Source organism: Lepidochelys olivacea (assembly GCF_965140295.1).
Source record: "Lepidochelys olivacea isolate rLepOli2 genome assembly, chromosome: 8".
NCBI classification, from domain to species: Eukaryota; Metazoa; Chordata; order Testudines; family Cheloniidae; genus Lepidochelys; species Lepidochelys olivacea.
In genome coordinates, this window is record NC_140418.1 from 54,541,059 (window position 1) to 54,562,886 (window position 21,828).

General features: G+C 43.5%; 1 protein-coding gene across 2 annotated transcripts; it reads left to right on the plus strand.

Moving 5' to 3' along the window:
- Nucleotides 1-2,259: 2,259 nt before the first annotated feature.
- Nucleotides 2,260-20,298, plus strand: NPL (N-acetylneuraminate pyruvate lyase). 2 transcript variants are annotated; one of them, XM_084637872.1, is made up of 12 exons: nucleotides 2,260-2,378; nucleotides 3,838-3,906; nucleotides 7,683-7,756; nucleotides 8,472-8,559; nucleotides 10,086-10,143; nucleotides 11,453-11,528; nucleotides 12,627-12,719; nucleotides 15,567-15,712; nucleotides 15,918-15,964; nucleotides 16,648-16,732; nucleotides 18,684-18,723; nucleotides 20,091-20,298. In XM_084637872.1, exons 2-12 carry the CDS (start codon nucleotides 3,842-3,844, stop codon nucleotides 20,228-20,230), a joined length of 912 nt encoding a protein of 303 aa, XP_084493998.1. In that variant the 5' UTR covers nucleotides 2,260-2,378; nucleotides 3,838-3,841; the 3' UTR covers nucleotides 20,231-20,298. The 2 variants fall into 2 exon arrangements, with proteins under 2 accessions (XP_084493998.1, XP_084493999.1); XM_084637873.1 differs by lacking the exons at nucleotides 2,260-2,378; nucleotides 3,838-3,906 and having other exon boundaries at nucleotides 8,434-8,559.
- The last annotated feature ends 1,530 nt before the right edge of the window (nucleotides 20,299-21,828 follow it).

The window sequence follows — 21,828 nt, forward strand, 5'->3', positions numbered from 1 at the left end:
GTGAGATCAGGCATTCGCATGGCACTTTTGTAGCTGGTGTCGCAAGATATTTATGTGCCAGATGTGCTAAAGATTCATATGCCTCTTCATGCTTCGGCCATCGTTCCAGAGGAAATGCTTCCATGCTGATGACGCTCATTAAAAAAATAATACGTAAATTAAATTTGTGACTGAACTCCTTTGGGGAGAACTGTATGTCTCCTGCTCTGTTTTACCTGCATTCTGCCATATATTTCATGTTATAACAGTCTTGGATGATAACCCAGCACATGTTGTTCATTTTAAGAACACTTTCACTGCAAATTGACAAAATGCAAAGAAGATACCAATGTGAAATTTCTAAAGATAGCTACAGCACTTGACCCAAGATTTAAGAATCTGAAATGCCTTCCAAAATCTGAGAGGGATGAGATGTGGAGCATGCTGTCAGAAGTCTTAAAAGAGCAACACTCTGATGCAGAAACTACAGAACCCAAACCACCAAAGAAGAAAATCAACTTTCTGCTGTTGGCATCTGACTCAGATGATTAAAATGAACATGCATCAGTCCGCACTGATTTGGATCATTATCGAGCGGAACCCATCATAAGCATGGACACGTCCTCTGGAATGGTGGTTGAAGCATCAAGGGACATATGAATCTTTAGCGCATTTGGCATGTAAATATCTCACAACGCTAGCTACAACAGTGCCATGCAAATGCCTATTCTCACTTTCAGGTGACATTGTAAACAAGAAGCAGGCAACATTATCTACTGCAAATGTAAACAAACTTGTTTGTATCAGCGATTGGCTGAACGAGAAGTAGGACTGATTGAACTTGTAGGCTCCAAAGTTTTACATTGTTTTATTTTTTAATGCATTTTTTGTACATAATTCTACATTTGTACGTTCAACTTTCATGATAAAGAGATTACACTACAGTACTTGTATTAGGTGAATTGAATAATACTATCTATTGTTTTTTACAGTGAAAATATTTGTAATAAAAATAAATATCGAGTGAGCACTGTACCCTTTTTGTATTCTGTGTTGTAACTGAAATCAATATATTTGAAAATGTACAAAACATCCAAAATATTTAAATAAATGGTATACTATTATTGTTTAACAGTGCGATTAATCGCAATTTTTTTTAACGGCTTGACAGCTCTAATTTTTTTTCTCTCTCACTACTATTTTGTGGCCTTTGCAATTAACAACCATTATTAGAATTGTACTACCTTCATAAAAAGCATACTGCCTCTTAAAAATTAGGAACATCATTAAGTCTATATTTATTCATTTATTTTAATGTTTCCAGTAAGGCTAAATCATATAAAATATAAGTCTTGTTTTCCCCCAAATGGCAGATGGCACCAAAATACACATATGTCTAAAAAAGGATAGCAAGGTACCCTGGAAAGGGTAAGAGGGACTTTTTTTATTTTAAAAAGGGTTGGGGGGGGGGGAGACAGACAAAAGAAGAAGGGCATGGAAGGAAGCCTGTGCAAAAAATACATAGTGATGGAAACACCAGAAACAGATTTCTTGTTCAGTGTTCATGGATGAATTTTTTAATAAATAAAAAATAAAATTCTCAGGCGAAAACGGCAATGAGACGGAGTTTGAGAGTACGTATTAGCCATGTAGGGTAAAGCCCCTTGTGAGGATTGGATCCTTATTCCACATGAGTAATTCATACACGCAAGGAAATGCACAGTTAGGGCAGCCAAGCAATCGGAATGCCGCAAGAGAAGGAAATCAAATCTCTGCAACCGTGCGTACAAAACCGGTCAGTGCTGGGCAGGTGCCGAGCTGTGGTGGCCCTTCTTTCTTCCCCTTCCTCTCCCTGGCTCCAACCTTTCTTCCATCCCGCTTCACCCTCTCCCCAGCCACCACGGAAAGCGGTCACCCCCCGCCCGCAGCAAAACCTGTAACTAACAGAACCGCGCCGGCCGGCCCCGGCTCCTTCGCTTGGTCGCCGCGTAGCTCAGCGCCCACCCGCCTCCGCGCCGGCGGCCAGGCCGGGACCTCCGGCGGGACGGCGACTGCCCCACAGGCCGGGGGTACGATGGGGGGCAGGGGGGGCAGTCCCGACTGGGGCTTTGGCCACGCCCATGACAAGGAACTAGGTCTGCAGCGGGCCCCGGGCACGGAGCACCCCCACCGGCGAAGAGCCGTTCCGCTCGGGGGGGGACGCGACCCTGCGGCTGGGGATGATGGGAGCAGGCTTAGGGCAGGCCTTCGGCTGCTGTCAGTGGGCATGCGCGGAGCCTCCCGGCCTGCTCCGTCATAAAAGGGCGGCCGCGGGGGCCGAGCCGGGCACCAGACCGGCCCCGCCGTGGAGGTCCCGGGCAGGCCGCGCGGAGCGCTGGGCACAGCGGCTCGCTCTGCCGGTGAGGACAGACTGACACCGGCCGGGTGGGCAGGACAGCAGACTCGTTGCGGGCTCCGCAGAGTTGGGGAGGCAGCTGAGAAATTCTTATGCGGGGGGGCAGATTGGCTGAGTCTTGGGAAGGGGGGAAGAGACAGACCAGCTTTCTGAGAGTGACTGAGGGGTGGTGTGTGGGGCTCCCAGGGGGGACTGAGTTTCTGAGCCGTGTGGTTGTAACAGATTTTGTCCCCTTCCCCCATCCCCTGTGAGGCTCATGTGATGCTGTTCTCTCTGGGCTGGAGCTGTTCACCCAATGTGCAAATCAGCTTGCTCTCAAGAGAGCTTACGCTGTGCGCTGTTCCAGTTATTTCCATACTACGTGTACTCGGGGCAAAACCTGTTAGAAAGTAGCTTTGCATTAACAGGACTCGCAGTCCACTCTGTTGGTGAGTTGGGGTGCCAATGCCATCTGCTTCTGCTTAACTGAATCTTTAATTTATAGAAGAGTTTTATTTCTAGCCCTTATGGTTATGAAGACAACCTCCCAAAGCCGAGCCAAGTGTAACCATTGCAGGGTTGAAGTCTTATGTCCTCAGACATACCACTCTGGGTGCCTCCAGTACTGCTCAGGATTGTAACTGGGACAAACTGGATCAGTTTTGTTCTGATGCTGTAGACAGAGTTGGAAGCAGCAGCAGAGAAAGTCCTGGAGGTGAAGGCACCAAAGACCATGGCTGGGAAAGGGGTAGCATAGCATAGTAGAAACCTCACTGTACAGCAGGAGAAGAATTTTCCTTTTCCCAACCTTTCCAAGAGGAGAGAGAGGCTCAGGGTGGGGCCGGGGCCGTGTTTGGAATAACAATAATGAGAGTGGTGGGTAAATCTGTAAAGAGAAGTAGAACTGACCTCCGATCAGGCTCAGAAGTGACTTTTCAATCACTTAATTTCCCATCATCTCCAACCCAAGCAGAAACTATAGAGTACCCTTCGTATGGACATAATCTCTGAAGAAAAGTTTGGTGGCTTAGCTCCCTTGATAAAAATGTGCTTATATTTTTTCCCCTATATAGTGTTTGACATGCATCTTTTCCACTCCCTCCCCAGTCCTCAAAAATGGTGTTAGAGAGTTTGCTTCCAGAAATTTTCCCTTCAAGCAGAGACCCAAACATAAGTACTGTCTGACCCAAAGGTGAATGTTTTAGGAAGGGATGCACATGTGAAAACAGGAGATTCAAAGAGAAACTGCCTTTGAACTAGAACTGTATCAGGTGCTACCAATCTTATGCTCAGACCTTGCCTGCTACAGTAATCGTGTCTGCACAGGTCCTCAGAAAACTGCGCAATCTGTTTTTCTCAAAAGAAACTTACAAAGTCCACTTGTTCCAGGCTTTGCCTGTAGAGCTTTGTTGTTAACAGAATTTACTCAAAATATGTCTCTTGTTAAGAGAAATTTTGCTTGTCTTTCTGACTTCTCCTGACAGATCAATGGCATCCCCAAAGAGATTGCAGGGTCTCACAGCAGCTACAATCACTCCAATGACTCCAGATGGGTAAATATTCCCTCTGACTACCAAAATGATTGCTGTCAATGTCAATTAATGTATTGTGAACTTTTTCCCAGAACCTTACACTTTCCTACTTGCTTTTCTGCAACAACTTTACCAAAAAAAAAAAGTAAACTTTCTAACAATGTTCAACATCCCAGGAAGACAAAGGTTTGTGAAGGCTTTTGTTTGACTGACTAATCCCCTTCCTTAGAGTCCTGAAGTCCTGGGAGCAGAGGTTAGTGTTGTGATGGGCAGCTTATTCAGGAGAGTCTAGGTTGGCTCTCAGGAGAGGAAAAAAAATCTGGTTGGTTACACTGTAAAAATGGAGTTGCTCAACCCTACCTGTCTTTGATAAGTGCTTTGAGATCTAGGTTTGAACAGTGCTATGTTGGTATTTACGCCACTCCTTACTACTTGTAAACGGAGAAGATTTGGTCTGGAGTTATTGAGAGGCCATAAATGTGGAATCCAGCCCTGGTTATTCTTATTATCACAAGCAAAATGAAGACTGTCCCTTTCTCTCTTCATCCAACTAAAGAGAAAGGGCAAAGTAACATCCACCAGATGCCATTTAACAGCCTGCATCCTGTAACTATGAAGGATGGTTTGCTTAGCTACTTGTCAGCACTTACAATAGTAGAGTGTATTTATAAAAATAACAACTTGTCTTTCTAGAGTGCCCAAAAGGTGTTCATAGTGCTTCCCTTCTCAAGAGAGCTTACAGTTTAATTACCAAAAAAGACACAACGGCTTACAGCAACAAACAATTGGTCAGGAGGCAGTGGGGGAATTAAAAGAAAGAGGCATGAAAGTTAGAACTACACCATCATGTGGTGACATTGGATTGCTATGTGTACATCTAAATGATCCTGTGACATCTTTTGGCCTATAAATAAATATCCATGTGTGTACATACACACTTCTTTAAAATGCATTTGTTTAAAAATTGTTTTATAATACCACACATCTTTAAATTGAGGTTAAGGTTGCTGAAATGAGCACCCAAACAGTGGTGTCAAGTGATCTTCGTGTAAGGGAGAATCAGGCCCCGTCTGCCACTCTGACATTGGCTCACTAGCCACATAGTCAGAATAACTAAAAGGTTCTAGTGGTGACTAATTTAAAATCTGAACCTGATAGAAATGCTGTGATTACACATGCTGTGTGTTTCACCAGTTTGTTGAGGACAGCTAGACAGTTTGCATTTTGAGTCACACTCCAATGTCCAAAGGGAACTGTATGGCTGACCAACAACACTACATTTCATCTTGTTTGGGAACACTGCATTATTTTCACCCTGTGGCAGATATTGAATCAGGAGCTCAATTTTTTTTTTTTTTTTGGATCTTGACCCAAGAATGTTTCATTCCAACCTTAATTCTCCTTAAACTACAATGTACAGTACAAGAAACACTTAATAATCTGAGTATGGTAGAGCTGCTGGAAATGAGGCACTGTATTTTGATAGGGAAGAGAAAACTCACAAAGCATCTTCAGTAGCAGAGGTAAGTGGCTGCCCCACAGGGTCTTGTTTTATCTCTCTTGTGGTAAAGCCAAGACCACAGCCCATTCCATCCCTTAAAGGAGTTAAATGGTGAGCATCCAAGAATGTAATAGGAGGGAAACTGTTTTTCCTGTAATATTTTACTCTGAGCCTTTCATCCTAAATGATGTCTTAGTGCTCTACAAATTATAAGCATGCAGCAAACCAGTGAGATGCAGGGAGTGGGAAGGTGGCACTGGCAACCATCTAGCACACTGTAGAATGCAGACAGGGAGGGTAAAGGAAATTTTGACCAAGAATGCTGGAGCTTACCTCTGATCTTTGTTTAATTCTGTGATGGCAAAAATGGATCACAGCAGAGCTGGTCAAGACTTTTCAAAAATTCAAAGTTTTAATAAAAGTATTCCATAAAAAAGGTCACCATTGTTTGAGCAGCTCTAGATCATAGGGTCTGTCTCAGTGATTTCTGTACTCAGCATGTACCATTTAAAATTCAGATAATAGTTTTTAAGTACTCTTTCTGCAGATTAAGCCTGGATCCTGAGCAACGAGTTGTTCTCTTCCCATCTCTCATGTGACCCCACCAGTAACACACATTCTACAGAGTAAATTCTACCCCTCATTGAAACAGGCACAATCCCATTGTCTTCACTAACTTTGCACAGATCGGAATTTAGCATACAATATCTGGGAGGGGTTCTGCAGGGCAAGCAGCAGTAAAGAGTAGTGAAAATATATGGATTAGAGGCTGTAAAATTGTAAAGGTATGGGCCAGGTCCTCAGCTGATGCTAATTTACATCATCTGAGGATTTGGTTCTCTGCTTGCAGCTGAAGTGAGCAGATATGACTGAATACACAAAGGAATAGCTCTGTCAAAGCAATAGTTACTATTTTTACCAAGTTGCTTTTCAGTTAGACCTGCAGTCTTAAAGCACCACAAGATACTAAATGTTTTCCCAGGGGAGAAAGGGCCTTGTTTGTTTTTCTGTATCTGAAAAACCCACAATAAACTTCTTAGAATTGTTTTTCCATCTCCGAAGGCCTGAATGAACCCTGTTGGGGATTGGAGACTTTGGTGTCTGAGACTCTACTAGTTTCAAACCTGCCATTAAAACATAACTAAGCTTGGTATCCTTTCTAGCTACATTTTATTCCGGGCTTACCCAATGTTCCTTAGATCAGTGGTTCTCAAATGTGGTTTTTGTTTTTTTTTTCGCGGACCACTTGAAAATTGCTGAGGGTCTCGGCGGACCACTTAATGATCTTTCCAAATGTGGTTTGTATCATTAGCTAACTATTGTAAAGCACTTTAGATAAAAGTGCTATATAAAAAAAATTAATAATTTTTTTTGGTCTACAAACACACTCATATTTTAATATCCGTAGTCTTACCTTTCTAATGTGATGGATGTGCCCTCTCTCTCCTGCCACGGCAGCCCTCAAGCTGGGCCTGGGAAGGAGGGAGATCTCTCCCCAGCAGCCCTGGAGCTGGGGAAAGTTGCCTCTTTGGCCGCCGCAGCCCTGCGCATCCCAAATTCCCTCCACCCCCTCTTCTCACCCTACTACCCCCTCCAACCTACCTCCTATTCCCCCTCCCCTCCCCCCCGCCAAGGCCACCACCTCACCTTACATATGCGTCTTCTCAGCGGTTCCAGTAATTAGGTGGGTGGCCTTTCATTCTCTCGTGTGTGGCCGCCCAGGCGTGCACCTTAGGGGGAACTATCCACAGACCACCTGGGTGGAGCTCGCGGACCACAGTTTGAGAACCTCTGCTGTAGCGCTTTCCAGAAGTCAGAGCCAGCCTGGTGGCTGCTGTGTGCTCAGAAGGGTAGTGGTTAAGAGACGGGCAGTGGTTAAGAGACAGAATCAGGTAAACTTGAAAAAGAGTATTCCTATCAAGTCTTCAATATTTTTTAAAAGACATTAATATATTGTAGCAATAATAGAACATGTGACGCTTAGTGGTTCTGATCACTGAAGATCTGGGTCTTCTAGTTCTGGGAATCTCATGCTCTAGTAACCCCAATTTAGGCCTCACGTACAGGACACTTTCTAATCTGGCATTCTCAGCCCCAAATACCCTGTTCAGAAGCTTTATGTATAGAGGTCTCCACAATTCAGGAAGTGGGCAGGTGAAATTTTTTTTTTAAGCTAGATTTCATATTCCCAACCCCTCTAGGGTATTAGAGGGAAACCTTTTAGAACTTGAACTTGGTCAGGATTCTTTACACACACGTTTCTGTTCTCCCTCTTTTTATTTTCTTTCTTTTTCAGAGAAATTAACCTCTCTGTGATTGGGCAATATGTGGATTATCTTGTAAAAGAGCAGGGTGTGAAGAACGTTTTTGGTAAGTCGTAAGCAGTGAGTTGTGCTTCTTGTCATCCAAGAGCTGTGATGCAATGGAATATGGGGATGGGAGCATTCTAAGCATGTGCACTTAAGTGGAAGAAATCATAGCCTATTCTTTAGGAATCTGTTTTTGCGCAAACTCCCAGTTATGCGCAGGATAGAGCAGAAGATGAGAATGTTACTGGAGTAGGGAAGGAAGCAGAGACAACTACTAGACAATGCCACATTAGGGCATTAAGAAGGATCAAAGCAGTGACAGAAAAGACCCATCTGAATTATTCTATTCACATGCTTGGGGAAGATGTGGTCACCTGATAGACAACATTGGATACGAGAGAGATGCATTTATTCAAATCCTATTTATTCAGTAGGCACCTTTATCAAATGAGCTTCAAGTCCATTGTCCTCTTACAAGGGTTTCTTCCTTTCTGATTGTGTTGGCTTAGGAAGGCATATGCATTTAACTCTCAGTGCTATAGGCCTTCTCTACACACATACACATACACAAATTCCACATGTTTAACTAAAGCACTTTAAAAACCAGTTTATTTAAATCAGCACAAACCCTTGTGTGGACTTGCATATCTGTTTACAACTGTCCAATATTGAGTTAGTTTGTGTGATTTAAATTTCAGTAATGGTCTTTAATAAAACCAGTGCAACTTCTCTGTGTAGGCCAGACCTCAGGATGTGTTGTGTTCTGTTTGAAACAGTGAATGGCACAACAGGAGAAGGGCTGGCACTGAGCACCCAGGAGAGGAAGCAGCTGGCAGAGGAGTGGGTGACCAAAGGGAAAAACAAGTGAGTAGCTCTAAGGAAACCTGTCTGTTCACATAGACATTACTGCTTGTCTAAGCAAAGGCTGTACCCTCTAATTACTTCCCCTATTTTCTTTCTCTGGCCCATTTATCAAGATGTTGCTGGTATTGTCAAAATAAGTGACTAGAAAAGTGTGGCTCAGTCATCAGCCTCCCTCCATACTGCTTAGGGGGGAAGGCCTCTGGGATGCCTCCTCTCCCTATTGCTTATGGAGGCATGTGGAAGAGAGGCGGTTTTGAAAAACACCCTCTTCCTATTGCTTAAGTTGGGGAAAGGGGAAAGTAATAAGGGATGTAAAAATGAGACCCTCTGTTTGCTGCTTTTATGTTGCCTTAACACAGGCATGAGAGCCTCACAATATTTGTATGTATGTTTTTATCTTTTCAACACCCCTGTGCAGCAGGGCAGTGCTATTATCCCCATTATACCAAATGGGGAAACTGAGGCACAGAAAGACTAAGTGACTTGCCCAATCACACCGGAAGTCTGTGGCAGAGCAGGAAATTGGCCCCATGTCTTCTGAGTCCCACGTTACAACTCTAATCACTGGACCATCCCTCTTCTTGGATGTTTTGCATATTCTCATATCACTCGCCTTTGCACTGTCTCTCATGTCCCCGTTGGAAGTGAGTTGGGGGGGGGTGAGATATGCAGAGGGGGAGAGTGGAATTGTGGGGAAGGGACAGTGAAAAGGAAAACAAGTGACAGAGAGGGGAAAAAGCTTTCCCTGGATGATCTTTTGGATTTAAACTTTCTGTGCTTTTGTTTGGAGGGAGAAAGGGGGGGAAACAAAAATGGGGGGATTATTTTCCTTTAAGTAGGGGTGTCTTAGTAATTTTTGTTCAAGTTTGAGTTTAAAAAAAATTCTGGATTTGGGTTTTGTTGTTGTTGTTTTTGTTTTGGGGGTGGGGTTTGTTGTTGAATAACTCAAAAAATTCCTATGGAAAGTTTAAGAGGGAGGAAAAAGAATTTTGAAAATTTCCCATGAAAAATTAACTTTTTTTTTTTTAATCAACTCTGTGTGATTCTTTCTAAGCTTGCCGCATACAGCGGGCATGATTCTCCACAGCCTTGTACCTGGTGCATTCATTTCTATGATACAAAATGGTTTCTGATGTTGCAGATCAGAATCATTAGCCCTTTATATAGGGGAAGAGATTACACAAGGGGGGAAAGCAGGGGAGAATCTGGCCCACTGCTTCAGGAAGATCACTTGGCCAAGCATGTGGCAGCTCTGGGGATGAGGATCTGAGAGAGCTGCAGAAATAAGATTGTGGGATCTGGATGTTGAGAACACTTCTGGGTGGGGGAGGGAATGGGAAGAAGTGTTGGATGTGTGGCTGAACTTTTTGCTGTACTCTAAAACTTTGTTTCTAGATCCCTTCTAGTTTGTATCCACTCCACTGAGTATCTGCTGTGTGGACCCAGACTGTTTGTCTGGCATCTTTCCCCCACATTTAAATTCCCACAAACCAAAAAATAAACAGCAATCTTTTTCTCTTTTGCAGGTTGGATCATGTGATCATTCACGTGGGTGCATTAAGTCTACCAGAAGCAAAGGAACTGGTGTGTGTGTGAATTTTTTCTTAGCCTCCTTCCTTTGTCCTTCCATAACTTTACATATGAGTGGGTTGGTTCCCCTTTTCTTTTCTGAGTTTATGCACTTACTGACCTCTCTTTCCATGTTATGCTGTCTTGGTCCTGAGGGATCCTGAGGGTACATCTACAGGCAATAAAACACTGGCCTGGGTCAGCTGACTCAGGCTGACAGGGCATGAGCTGTAGAGCTATAAAATTGCAGTGTAGACGTTTTAACTTTGGCTGGAGCCTGGGTTCTCAGACCCTCCCACATCACAGGGTCCAAGAGGCCGGCGTCCAGTCCAAGCCCAAATGTCTGTACTACAGTTTTATAGCCCTGCAGCCCAAGCCCAGTGAGCCTGTGTGAGCTGACCCAAGCCAGCCATGGGTATTTTATCAGTGTAGTCATACCCCTGAGTCTTTGAGCATACAAGCATTGGAACTAATCAAACTGAGTTGGCTTGCTCGACTAGCATCTCCTGGGCGGCTTAGTCAGGTTATGCAGAATTTATTTGTATTGCTGCAGGGCCTAGGATGTTCTTTCATGGACCAGGACCCCATTGCAGTAGGTGCTGTACAAACACAGACTATGTTAAAAATAGATTCTCCCCCACCATTTTAGTTGGGGGAAGGGGAGAAACCTTCCAAATGTGACCTGACTCCCCTCACGTGAACAGCCCCATTCATCTCGGTAATATAATGACCATTGTAAATTGAATTGATCACTTTGCTGTGGGTCACTTTCTCGCTCTCACTCACATATACACATTCCCTCAGGCCCAGATGGTCCACTCCTGGCCACTTCTTCAGGGCATGTGGGAATCTTTAAGGCATGTAGTAGCTGAAGGAAGGGAAAATTCTTGAAGAACCTGATGGTGCCAGAGAGCAGGGTTCTATTCCCTGCTTTTGCCACTTACTTCCTGTGTGACTTGAGCAAGTCACTTAACCTGTCTCTGTTTCCTGATGTGTACAATGGGGTCAGTGATGCTATCCTATTTCTTGGGAGGTGGGAGCTGTAAGGACAGAGGACCATTCATTAATCAGGCAGAGGTAATAGATATGTGTTTTGTTTAGAAACAGAGGTAGTGCATTACATTGATGGAAGGGTCTCTTCATCCCTGGCATAGACTGGCACAATTCCCATTGACTTCATGTCTGAACTTGTTCCATAATGTACAGCTTGCTTAAGGGTTTAATTTGTAGCTGTGGAATGGATTGATGTGGTTCTTCACTATGTGCATGATAGAAACACATGCAGTGAATGCACCTTTGATACATTCTGTTCTTTCCTATCAAGGCCAAACATGCAGCCGCAATAGGAGCGAGTGGTATCGCTGGGATCGCCCCCTTTTTTTTCAAACCTACAAACAAAGGTGAGCAGAGATGTCTGTGGCCATCACACCCACAGAGGCCCTTTTTCTTCTGCAGTTTACCACACATTCAGACTGTCAGCAGTATGATATGGTAAAGGGAGGTCATGTTTTTTAGAGATCTGTGGCAGCAATGCTGCTGTAGTTGGTCAGAGTATCTGGTTCCTCAATGATAAAACTTCCTTTATAGTGCTTGGAGTTTCTTCAGAGAGGGCAGGTTCTTGAGTTTTAACATAGGTCCTGTGTTATAGGCTCCTCCTTTACCCTCTGCTGCTCTGGCAGTGTCCCCGTCCTCACGGTCATATGGACATTCTTTTGGAAACCATTTCTGGAAATAACGTTGTTTGAATGCCAGTGGTGCGTTTGGAGCTGTACAAACATAAGATGCAGCCCAACTGCAATGAGAGGAGAGTGGTGCCTCATTGAACGGGTAGCTGATGCACTAACATCTCCCCGTCACAAACTGACTTTGTATTTGGTCTTGGTCACAAGTGAAGCTAATTGATGATCTCTTGATGCCTACTGGACACACCAAACTGCATTCATTACAAAGGCAGATTTGACGGTCTCTGCTGAAGCACAGGAGTCGATTAACAGGGCCAGTGCGTATTACTTGTGAGGTGCAGAACTACTTGGGGAACAGATCAGAACTGAGGGTAAATGATAGAGCTGTGTGAAAGAAGCTTGTAAAACTCTGTATTATCAATTCGTCAGATTAGCCCAAAATGAAATAACCTATTGTGTCTTGGCTTTTTATACAACACATGTAATATGAAGGAACTACACTGGCCCAGTGGGTTTGAAATAATCATGTTTACTAACCTTCTACCCCATTCAAGGCCTAGCTACATATATACACTGTTGTTCTGTTGGCTTCTGAAACCTAGAGGGTGGAAAAGCTTTAGAGGGCTCACAAACTTTTAAAAGCATAGTACCCAATTCCTATATTCTGCACCTATTAAGTGCAGAAGAGATAGAGAAATAGTGTCTCCTTAGAGATGGATTCCTGATAAGTCTGTGAACCTGAACTCCACTTTATGTGGATGACCTCCTTTTCTTGCCTCAGAGTATGATTTGCCTTCTTTCACTGCCTCTTTTCAGATACATTGGTTGCTTTCTTACGGGAAGTTGCATCTGAAGCCCCTGGCATTCCATTTTATTACTATCACATTCCTCCTTTAACAGGTGTAAAAAGTAAGTATTGCTCATTCAGCGACTTTTGCTCCTAGTACATGCACGCTTTCCCCATTCAAGGGATTCACTCAGAAAACAGTTGGTGAATCTAGAATCTGAAAACAAATTTAGCATGTCTACGTTAGAAAACGTTACTGCACCAAAACGGGATTGAATGGTCAGATAGGTGCTGTACTTAGTGGGGAAGATAATTAATAACTGTTGACATCAAGAAAGCTGAGGTATTTAATTCCTATTTTGTTCGTCTTTACTTAAAAAGTTAATGGTGACCAGACATTCAACACAATTATTATTAACAAGGGGGAAGGAACTCAAGCCAAAATAGGGGAAGAGCAGGTTAAACAATATTTAGATACGTTAGATGTGATCAAGTCGGCCGGGCCTGATGAAATTCATTCTAGGGTACTTAAGGAACTAGCTGAAGCAATCTCAGAATCATTAGCAATTATCTTAGAACTCATGGATGATGGGTGAAAGGCGAACATAGTGCCTATCTATGAAAAAGGGGAACAAAGAGGACCTTGGGAATCATAGACCAGTCAGCCTAACTTCAGTATGTGGAAGGGTACTGAAACAAATTATTAAAAAATCAGTTTGTAAACACCTAGAGGATAATAGAGTTATAAAGAATAGCTAGCATGCATTTGTCAAGAACAAAACATGCAAAACCAACCTAATTTCCTTCTTTGACAGAATTTTATTGGCTTGGTGGGGGGGAAAGCAATAGATATGATTGTAGCTTGATTTTTAGTAAGGCTTTTGACACCGTTTCACATAATGTTCTTAAGCAAACTAGGGAAATGTGGTTCAGATTAAATTACTATAAGGTGAGTCTGGAACTGGTTGAAAAGTCATACTCAAAAGAGTAGTTATGACTGGCTTGCTTTCAAACCGTGAGAATGTATTTAGTGGGCACTCAGAGGAGTTAGTAGTCAGTCTGGTACTAGTCAATATTTTTATTAATGACTTGGATAAGGGAGTGGAGAGGATGCTTATAAAATTTGCAGAGAACACCAAGCTGAGAAGGGTTGCAAGCACTTTGGAGGACAGGATTAGAATTCAAAACAACCTTGACAAATGGGAGAATTGGTCTGAAATCAACCAGATGAAATTCAATTAAGACAAGCTCAAAGTACAACAGTTAGGGAGGAAAAAACCAAATGCCCAAGCACAAAATGGGGAATAACTGGCTAGGTGGTAGTACTGCTGAAAAGGATCTGGGATCACAAATTTAATGAGTCAACCATGTGATGCAGTTGCAAAAAAGGCTAATCTGAGTCTGGGGTGCATTAACAGGGGTGTTGTATGTAAGACATCGGAGGTAATTGTCCCACTCTACTGTGCATTGGTGAGGCCTCAGCTGGAATACTGTGTCCAGTTCTAGGCATCACGCTTTAGCAAAGATGTGGATAAATTAGAGATCATCCAGAAGAGAGCAACAAAAATGGTAAAGGTTTAGAAAACCTAATCTCTAAGGAAAAGTTAAAACAACTGGACATGTTTTAGTCTTGTGAAAAGAAGACTGAGGGACGGACCTGATAACACCCAAAGTATGTTAAGTGCCATTACTAAGATGACTGATCAGTTCTCAATGTTCAGTGGAGGTAGGAACAGAAGTAATGGGCTTACTCTGCAGCAAGGGATTTAGGTTAGGTGTTAGGAAACCCTTTCTAACTATAAGGGTAGTTAAGCTCTGGAACAGATTTCCCAGGGAGGTTGTGGAATCCCTACATTGGAGGTTTTTAGGAACAGGTTGGACAAACACCTGTCAGGGATGGTCCTGCCTCAGCGTAGGCAGGTGGGCTAGATGATTTCTTGAGATCCCATCCAGCCCTACACTCCTATGAGTCTATAAGATGAACTGATGCTGACTATGACATTGTGACCAGTGTAGACCAGGATGGACCAGTTTAGCATCATGTCACTAACCATGGTTAAACCCTGGTTCCAGCAACCTTTCACCACACCTAACTGACTGCGATGACGGCCACTTGTGCTGCTCAGTACTGACAGCAAAGTCTTGGTTAGGTAACTGAAGTGCTAATCCCATTCAGCCACAATACATTTTTCTAATGTAGATAAGCCCATATAGGTGGTTAGCTGCTGAGAATTGAACCTAAGGTGTTTAGTTGGGTTTTTTTGGTTGTTTTTGTTTGTTTTTTGTTTTTTTTGACTCCCTTGCTCTAAGCACCAGATTGCATAGCCGCTTTGAATATATTTTTAAAGTGTAGCTGACAGTTCATTTCTGAACTGCTTATCCAACTGTATTTCTCAGTTTCTGAACTGATAAGATGAATACTCAAGAAGAAAATAAGACCTCTGATAGATACTAATGAAATCACTGCTGTGTAACAGGGCACAAGCCAGGAAATAGACAGGGAGACTGGGGGGAGGGGGAGAAAATGCTGGTGGCAGAATTATAGAAGCTGTTCAGCTTAGATGTGCATGTGTCCCATATGATCTTGCTTATTGTCAATAAGCGGCAAGTATGTAACATGGAAGTAGGTATAAATGAGGTATAAATATATAAAATTCTATATCAATGGTACGTTTCTCCTCACAGGCATTTGTTTATCATTTCATATATTCCAGAGTTACTTTACTGGTTCCTTTCAAGCTATTTAAATAACCAAGCTCTTACATTTAAACCATAAAGAAAATGTTGGAAAGCAACAAGTCTGCCTCTAATTACCTTGTGTAAGGGGATGGGGAGTGGAGGGACCTGACTCTGTTCAAATGAAGAATAGTAAGGCTTGAATGACCATGATGACCCTTTTGGGGAGGAAATCAGGGACGTCTTATGTGACTGGGATGTGTTTCTTGACGTGAGATTGTTGTTCTGTGCAGTTCGTGTTGAGGAGCTGCTGGATGGGATAAAAGAACAGATCCCCACCTTCCAGGGGGTGAAGTTCAGTGACACAGACCTCTTGGACTTTGCACAGTGTGTGAAGAACCACAAAGAGCAGTTTGTGCTACTCTATGGGGTAGATGAGGTAAGGGGCTCTACTTCTAATGATCTCCCCTAAAAACCATGTGGCTTATGCTAAGCCACATCCTGGTTCCAACCTGAACAACTACTACCCAGTGCAAAACTGAACTCTAGCCATGTTCAGGACCACGAGTTGTACTGCTCATTCTTCCTTTGCTTTTTATTATATGAAGTAAAATGCTTTTTTTCCCCCCACCCCCACAAACTAGCATCTGCTGAGCGCACTGGCAATGGGAGCATCTGGGGCCGTTGGAAGGTCAGTCCTTTTGCATTCCTGCCCCATTTGTTGCCATATTTACCACTATCTGTCTATGTATTGTAATTATATGGCCCCCATTACTGTAATATCCTTAGTGCCTTACAATATTTAATGTATTTATTTATCCTCACAACATTGCTGTGAGGCAGGGTTGGACTGTTACCCTCTTTACTGATGGGGAACTGAAGTTCAGAGAGACTAAGAGATTTCTGGGTGATCTTGGGGAAAGTCAGTGCTGGAGAAGGGAATTGAACCTAGGTCCAGGTCAGTGTTTAAGCACTAGACCATGCTTCCTTCCCCACTGAGGAAGCGTAAATAAGTTACTGTACCACATTGTTTACTTGTCACTTGTGTGATTTATGCATTGTACACGTGAATTGCGAAGTGATTGTTTTTTCAAGAACAAAAAATCAGTTAGCCATTCTGGGGAACGATGTCATTTGTAAAGGATGATGGGAAGAGAACACTTAATTGTAACTCTTTCATTGGGAGCAGTCATCCTTTTAAGGCTCAACTATATACAATGTTTCAGACCACGTGGAATTTCTAGATCGGAATGATTACGTTCTGAAAATAAAATATTGCACTAGAAAGCCTGGGACTTCTTGTTTTTGTTCTGGTTGAGGTGGCTGCTCTAAGCACCTCTTTGCATAACTGAGTTTACTTTGTTTTTTTGGCAGCACATACAACTACCTGGGCAAAAAAAACAACTTGATGTTGGAGGCTTTTGCAAAGAAAGACCTCACATTAGCACAACAATATCAGGTACAGCATCTTCACCTGCTCACAGTGGGAGTGTCCTCTCTCCACTCCCTTAAACTTTTCTTCATTGGGCATTCATTCTCTGTGGCTTACCACCACCACTTTATCCACCTAATCGCTCTAACCACTGTGCTCACCCACGAACAATCTGTTTGTCTGGTACACAGTTCCCCTTTTCTGAAACTGTTCCAGGCATGAACCCTGCTATTTTAACTAGCCAAGGCACAGCTCACCTTTCTTCCCCTTGTGTAACCTCCCCTTCAGCCCCCAAACCCTGTGTGGAATGGGCACTGTCCAACTCTTCCCTCATAAACAGTCTAGTCCAGACAGGTCTGTTTGTTTACCCCCAGTCACATACATGCACATGTATGTTTTGGCTTAGGCACAACCTGTTCTAGGATCCTCTTCTCCCATTTCCAATCAATGTTCTTCTCACCCACCCTCCTTCCTCTTCCCTTCCTGTCCATGTGCGCACACCTACCTGCTGACTAGTCTGGAGGACTGCCTCCTGCCTTTCTAACCTGGCTGAGCACCTCCTTGCTGATTGATAACCACCATTCAAATACTCTCCATCTATAAGTCTTCATGCCCAATCTCTTTTAAGGGGTGGTGGTCCTAGTCTTCTCTTTAACTATTCTAGATGGGTCATTGTCCACTCCACCCACTTTTAACCAGTCTTGGCAGTTTCTTCCCCTCCCTCATCAGTTGCTTGTGGGGAAGGGAGGTTAGGCTGGACCAAGCATCACCTCTTTCCTTCTTGTCTATATTCTCCTGCTTCCCCTCCACCTCCCCCACAACTGAGATTGGGCTCTCTGCCTGAAAGGGAATTACAGCAACCTGCAGGGTATTGTCCTGCTGGGACGCAGGGGAGGGAGCGTTATTGTAATAACCGAATGATGTAGTTTTGGGGTGCAGCCTGTGAGCTGGACTCATGTTCTTCCTGGCTGGTAAAAGACAATGGAGAGACACCAAGTCTACTGCTGACTGAGATTGTCAACAACTTCCTTCAAGAAAGAAAGGTGCCAGGAGTCCTCCATGGCATTATTGAGGCTTCTGTTCAAGAAACTATTGCCTAATGTAAATAATCCTGCCTGTGCTGAATCTCCCATTTTGGGAAACATCTGAGAAGGCCATGGTGGGATCTGGTATTCTCTTGCATTTCTTGGACACCAGTCAGTTTGGCTTCAGGTCTGGGTATGGCACAGATACTGCACTGATTACATTGGTTGCTTTTTGCCTGGGAATGGATGAAGATTGGGTAACATGCTGATTATTTTAGCTGTCAGCTGCCCTTGATCCTATTGACCACAGGGCATTGCTGACATGTCTGAGGCCCCTAGCAGGGGTAGGTGGATCCATTCTTGGGTGGCTGTGTGCCTTTCTTCCTGGTTTACAGTAGGCAATAGCATTCTGTACTGAGGGTTCTCCATCATGCAGGGTTTCACAGGTCACTATGCCATTACTGTTCTTACTCTACGTGTCAAAGGCCATCTAGAGGAGTCAGGAGGGCTGAGCAATGGTGAAGTCAATCTGCAAATGATACACAATTTTCTATCACAGTCTTGGGCAGCTGGGGGCACTCCTCCTGGACTGGTGGCAGGAGGGTGGGGTCCATGTTCAACAAAGGGTCCTCTACTCTGGAAAGGACTTCCTTTCTGGACTTCCAGAAAGGCATGGTATGCCACTTTCCTCAGACTGTTGTGTTAAGGGGCCAAGTTGAATAAGGACGGCCTGAGTGGGTGTGGTTCATTGGGGGGTGGGAGCTGTGTGTGATCTTGTACTTTTGGGGATATAGTAGATTGATTGCTTAAGAACGCATGCCAAATGTACTGGGGACTTTCCCTTTATGTCTTGTATATAACTGTTTGTTATACAAACATCCAGAGCTGTTAAGATAGATGTCTTGTAAATATGAAGAAGTGAATTAAAAAAATACTATCTGTTTCTCTTCTAGTTCTGTACTGGAGAATTTCTCAGCTTTGTATTCAAACTAGGTAGGTGCTGCAATATCTTCCTCCCTCCCTGTGTTGTAAAAGAGGGACTGAAAATCCATGAGATTCACTGAAGCTTCCAGGTCCCTGCAACCTGAGAAGCTCCCTTCTGAAAGATCTTGTGCAAAGAGAGACCAACTCAAGCAGCAACAGCAGATGTATCAGCAGTTGAGAGTTCAATGACTGAGCTGGCAAAGCACATCCAGAAAGATTCCACTCACTCTTCCTTCCTTTCTCCAGGCCCTCTGACAAATTCCCCAACTTCAAAATAAATAATTTTTTTTTTGTTTATCCTGACTCTCCATTTTTCTTCCCAAGTCCACTCTCAGTGTCATTGTTATTGAGTGTTCTCAATCCTGGACAAGATGATAAAGTGCCCTAATGACAAAGCACAAGGGGCCTGATTCTCCTCTCCCTTATGTTGGTATAATTTAAGAAAAGGAGTACTTGTGGCACCTTAGAGACTAACCAATTTATTTGAGCATAAGCTGTAGCTCACGAAAGCTTATGCTCAAATAAATTGGTTAGTCTCTAAGGTGCCACAAGTCCTCCTTTTCTTTTTGCGAATACAGACTAACCCGGCTGCTACTCCGAAACCTATAACTTAAGAGTAACTCCATTCAAGTGAGTGGAGTTTTATACAGGTATAAGTGGTGTAAGTGAGAGGACAATCGGGTCAAGAATCTAAAAATCTGTTTATGAGAAAAATAAGTGTTTTTACATCACAGGCTTACTCCCCTTGTGCTTTCAAAACTATATCTATTGACTTTGCTGGGAAAAAAATACGTGTTTTCTCCTGTTAACTCTGCAGAGCCAGCACTGCTTTTGGGGAGAGACAGATTCTTTCTGGTTTACATATAATCAAGAGAATTATTAACTGAATTCTAACTACAGAATCTGTATTACTTCTGATACTGTATGTAAACCACAAAGGACATGGTTGGGCTTTTGGTTCCTAGGTTGTCTTCTGAGCTGAGAGTTAGATGATACATCTTATCTATAAAGATGACCCTAATTTGATCTGGAAGTCCTGGAAAAACAAGTATGGGAACCTTCCCAAAGCCACACTTAGAGTCACTTTTCAGAGCATAAGCATGTATTACTAAGGAAATATTGTACTTGGGGCATTTTGGAGGAAAATATGGGCAGGTAAGAGCAGTTGGTACTGTTATACAGGATGGATATTAACTCTGTTTCTGTCTGCAAACATCACTTGCTAATTACATCTTTCTCCCTTGTGGGAATTTAAACTCTGGCCATATTCCAGGATTTCACAAGAGATGGAATCGTTGGTGTGGTTGGGATTTTGGAGCCCCCTGTAGTGACCATCTTTTATTTAAGTAACCTGCTTTTTTCTTTTGTCTGCCTAGGTTTTGGTGTTGCACAGACTAAAGCAGTCATGACTTTTACCTCAGGGATTCCAATGGGTCCCCCACGACTTCCGCTCCTGAGTGCCTCTGTGGATTTTATTGAGAAAGCAAAAGCTAAAATGGCGAGCCTGATTCTGTGACTGTCCCAGCAGTTGATCTGATATGACTATGGATCTGGAGGTTTGGGGCCTCTGCTTTTGTGATTCATCACTCAGTGTTCTCAGGAACTAGTAATAAGTGGTTTCCTGTCAGGGATGGCCTTGCTAGCCCATGTCTTGCTTTCTTTCCTTTAGCATTACCCAAAGATTGAACCTTTATAATACAGGTGAATTCTGTTTATCTAAATGACCTGGAGGACATCAGAGACCTTTGGATAACCAGGTGTTCAGATAAATGGAAGTGCTATTTTTAGCTGCAATTTCACAGGTCTGGTCTGTGCTTCAAATTGAGGTCAGCCTAGCTACGTTGTTAAGATGCCCAAACCTCTCTGGTAGACATGGCTAGGTCAATGGAAGAAGTCTTCTGTTGACCTAGCTACTACCTCTCGGAGAGGTGGATTACCTACATTGAGGTAAACCCTCTTCTGTTGCTGTAGGAAGCGTCTACACTATGATGCTACAGCAGCACAGTTCCAGTGCCACAGCTGTGCCACTTGAGGGGCTCTAGTGTAGACAAAGCCACTGTTTCATGCTGCAGTGATGCCAGTCCCAGAGGGAGGAGGGGAGAAAAGGATCGGGTATCACTGCAGAATAAAAGGGGGGGGGGTGGTGGTGGTGGTGGAAGGGAGGCAAAGAGGAGGATGGAAGAGAGAAAAGGAAAAGGAAGGAGGTAGAGGGGAAGGAGCTGTAGGAGACCGGAGCCTTCTTGACAGCCCAGGATTCCACAAGCACCAGTACAAATACCGTAATGAGGGGTATGGCTGGCTGGCTCCCTCCCCCACAGCTGTCAGTGCTAGCAAGTGCTCAAACAGCACCAAGGAGGTTCTTGTCTCCTGCAGCTATTCCACCTTTCTTCACACCCTTGGGGATCCACAATGTAGTTATCTGAATGAACAGTGTATTCCCCCATGCGTTTAATGAGCCACTAAGAGGTTAACTGAAGAGCATTCCGCGGTTCATTAAATGCATGGGCACTGCTGATTCAGCTCATCAGGATTTTCAGTTAATTGAAATTTGAACTTTGCCTGTAGTTGCCTCTGCCCTATGGTGCACAAAAGCAAGGTTTGCTTCTAATGAAGCAAACTTATAAGGGTATGTCTGTACTGAAAATGCTACAGCTGCAGTCCTTCAGTGTAGACACTACTAATGCCGATGGAAGAGGAGAAGGAATTCCAGCAAGGAACCTGAATTCCTCTGGAAAGGGAAGAGGACTCTCTCTATAAAGGACTTCTGGAATTTCCATCTACTATGACAGTCCCAACCCTCCCCTCCCCCACACACTTTTTATGATGCTGAGATGTGGGTGAAGTAATGTCTCTTGTACTCTGACATGACATCATTCTGCTCAGCCTGGTATTTTAGTGCAGCTGTTATGTCAGATAAACCTACAAAAACTCCCATTTTTACTAGTGAGTAAAAGGAATCAGGTTTCTGTGCCCAGAACTCCCAGAAGACACTCTTCTTCCATAAGCTTCTTTCCCTTCATCTCTCTTCTCCATTTTCTTGCTCTCCCTGTGTTTCCTCAAACAAAAAAAATGTAAGTATTGTAACTTTTGTGACAGAAGGCACTTGCTCCATCT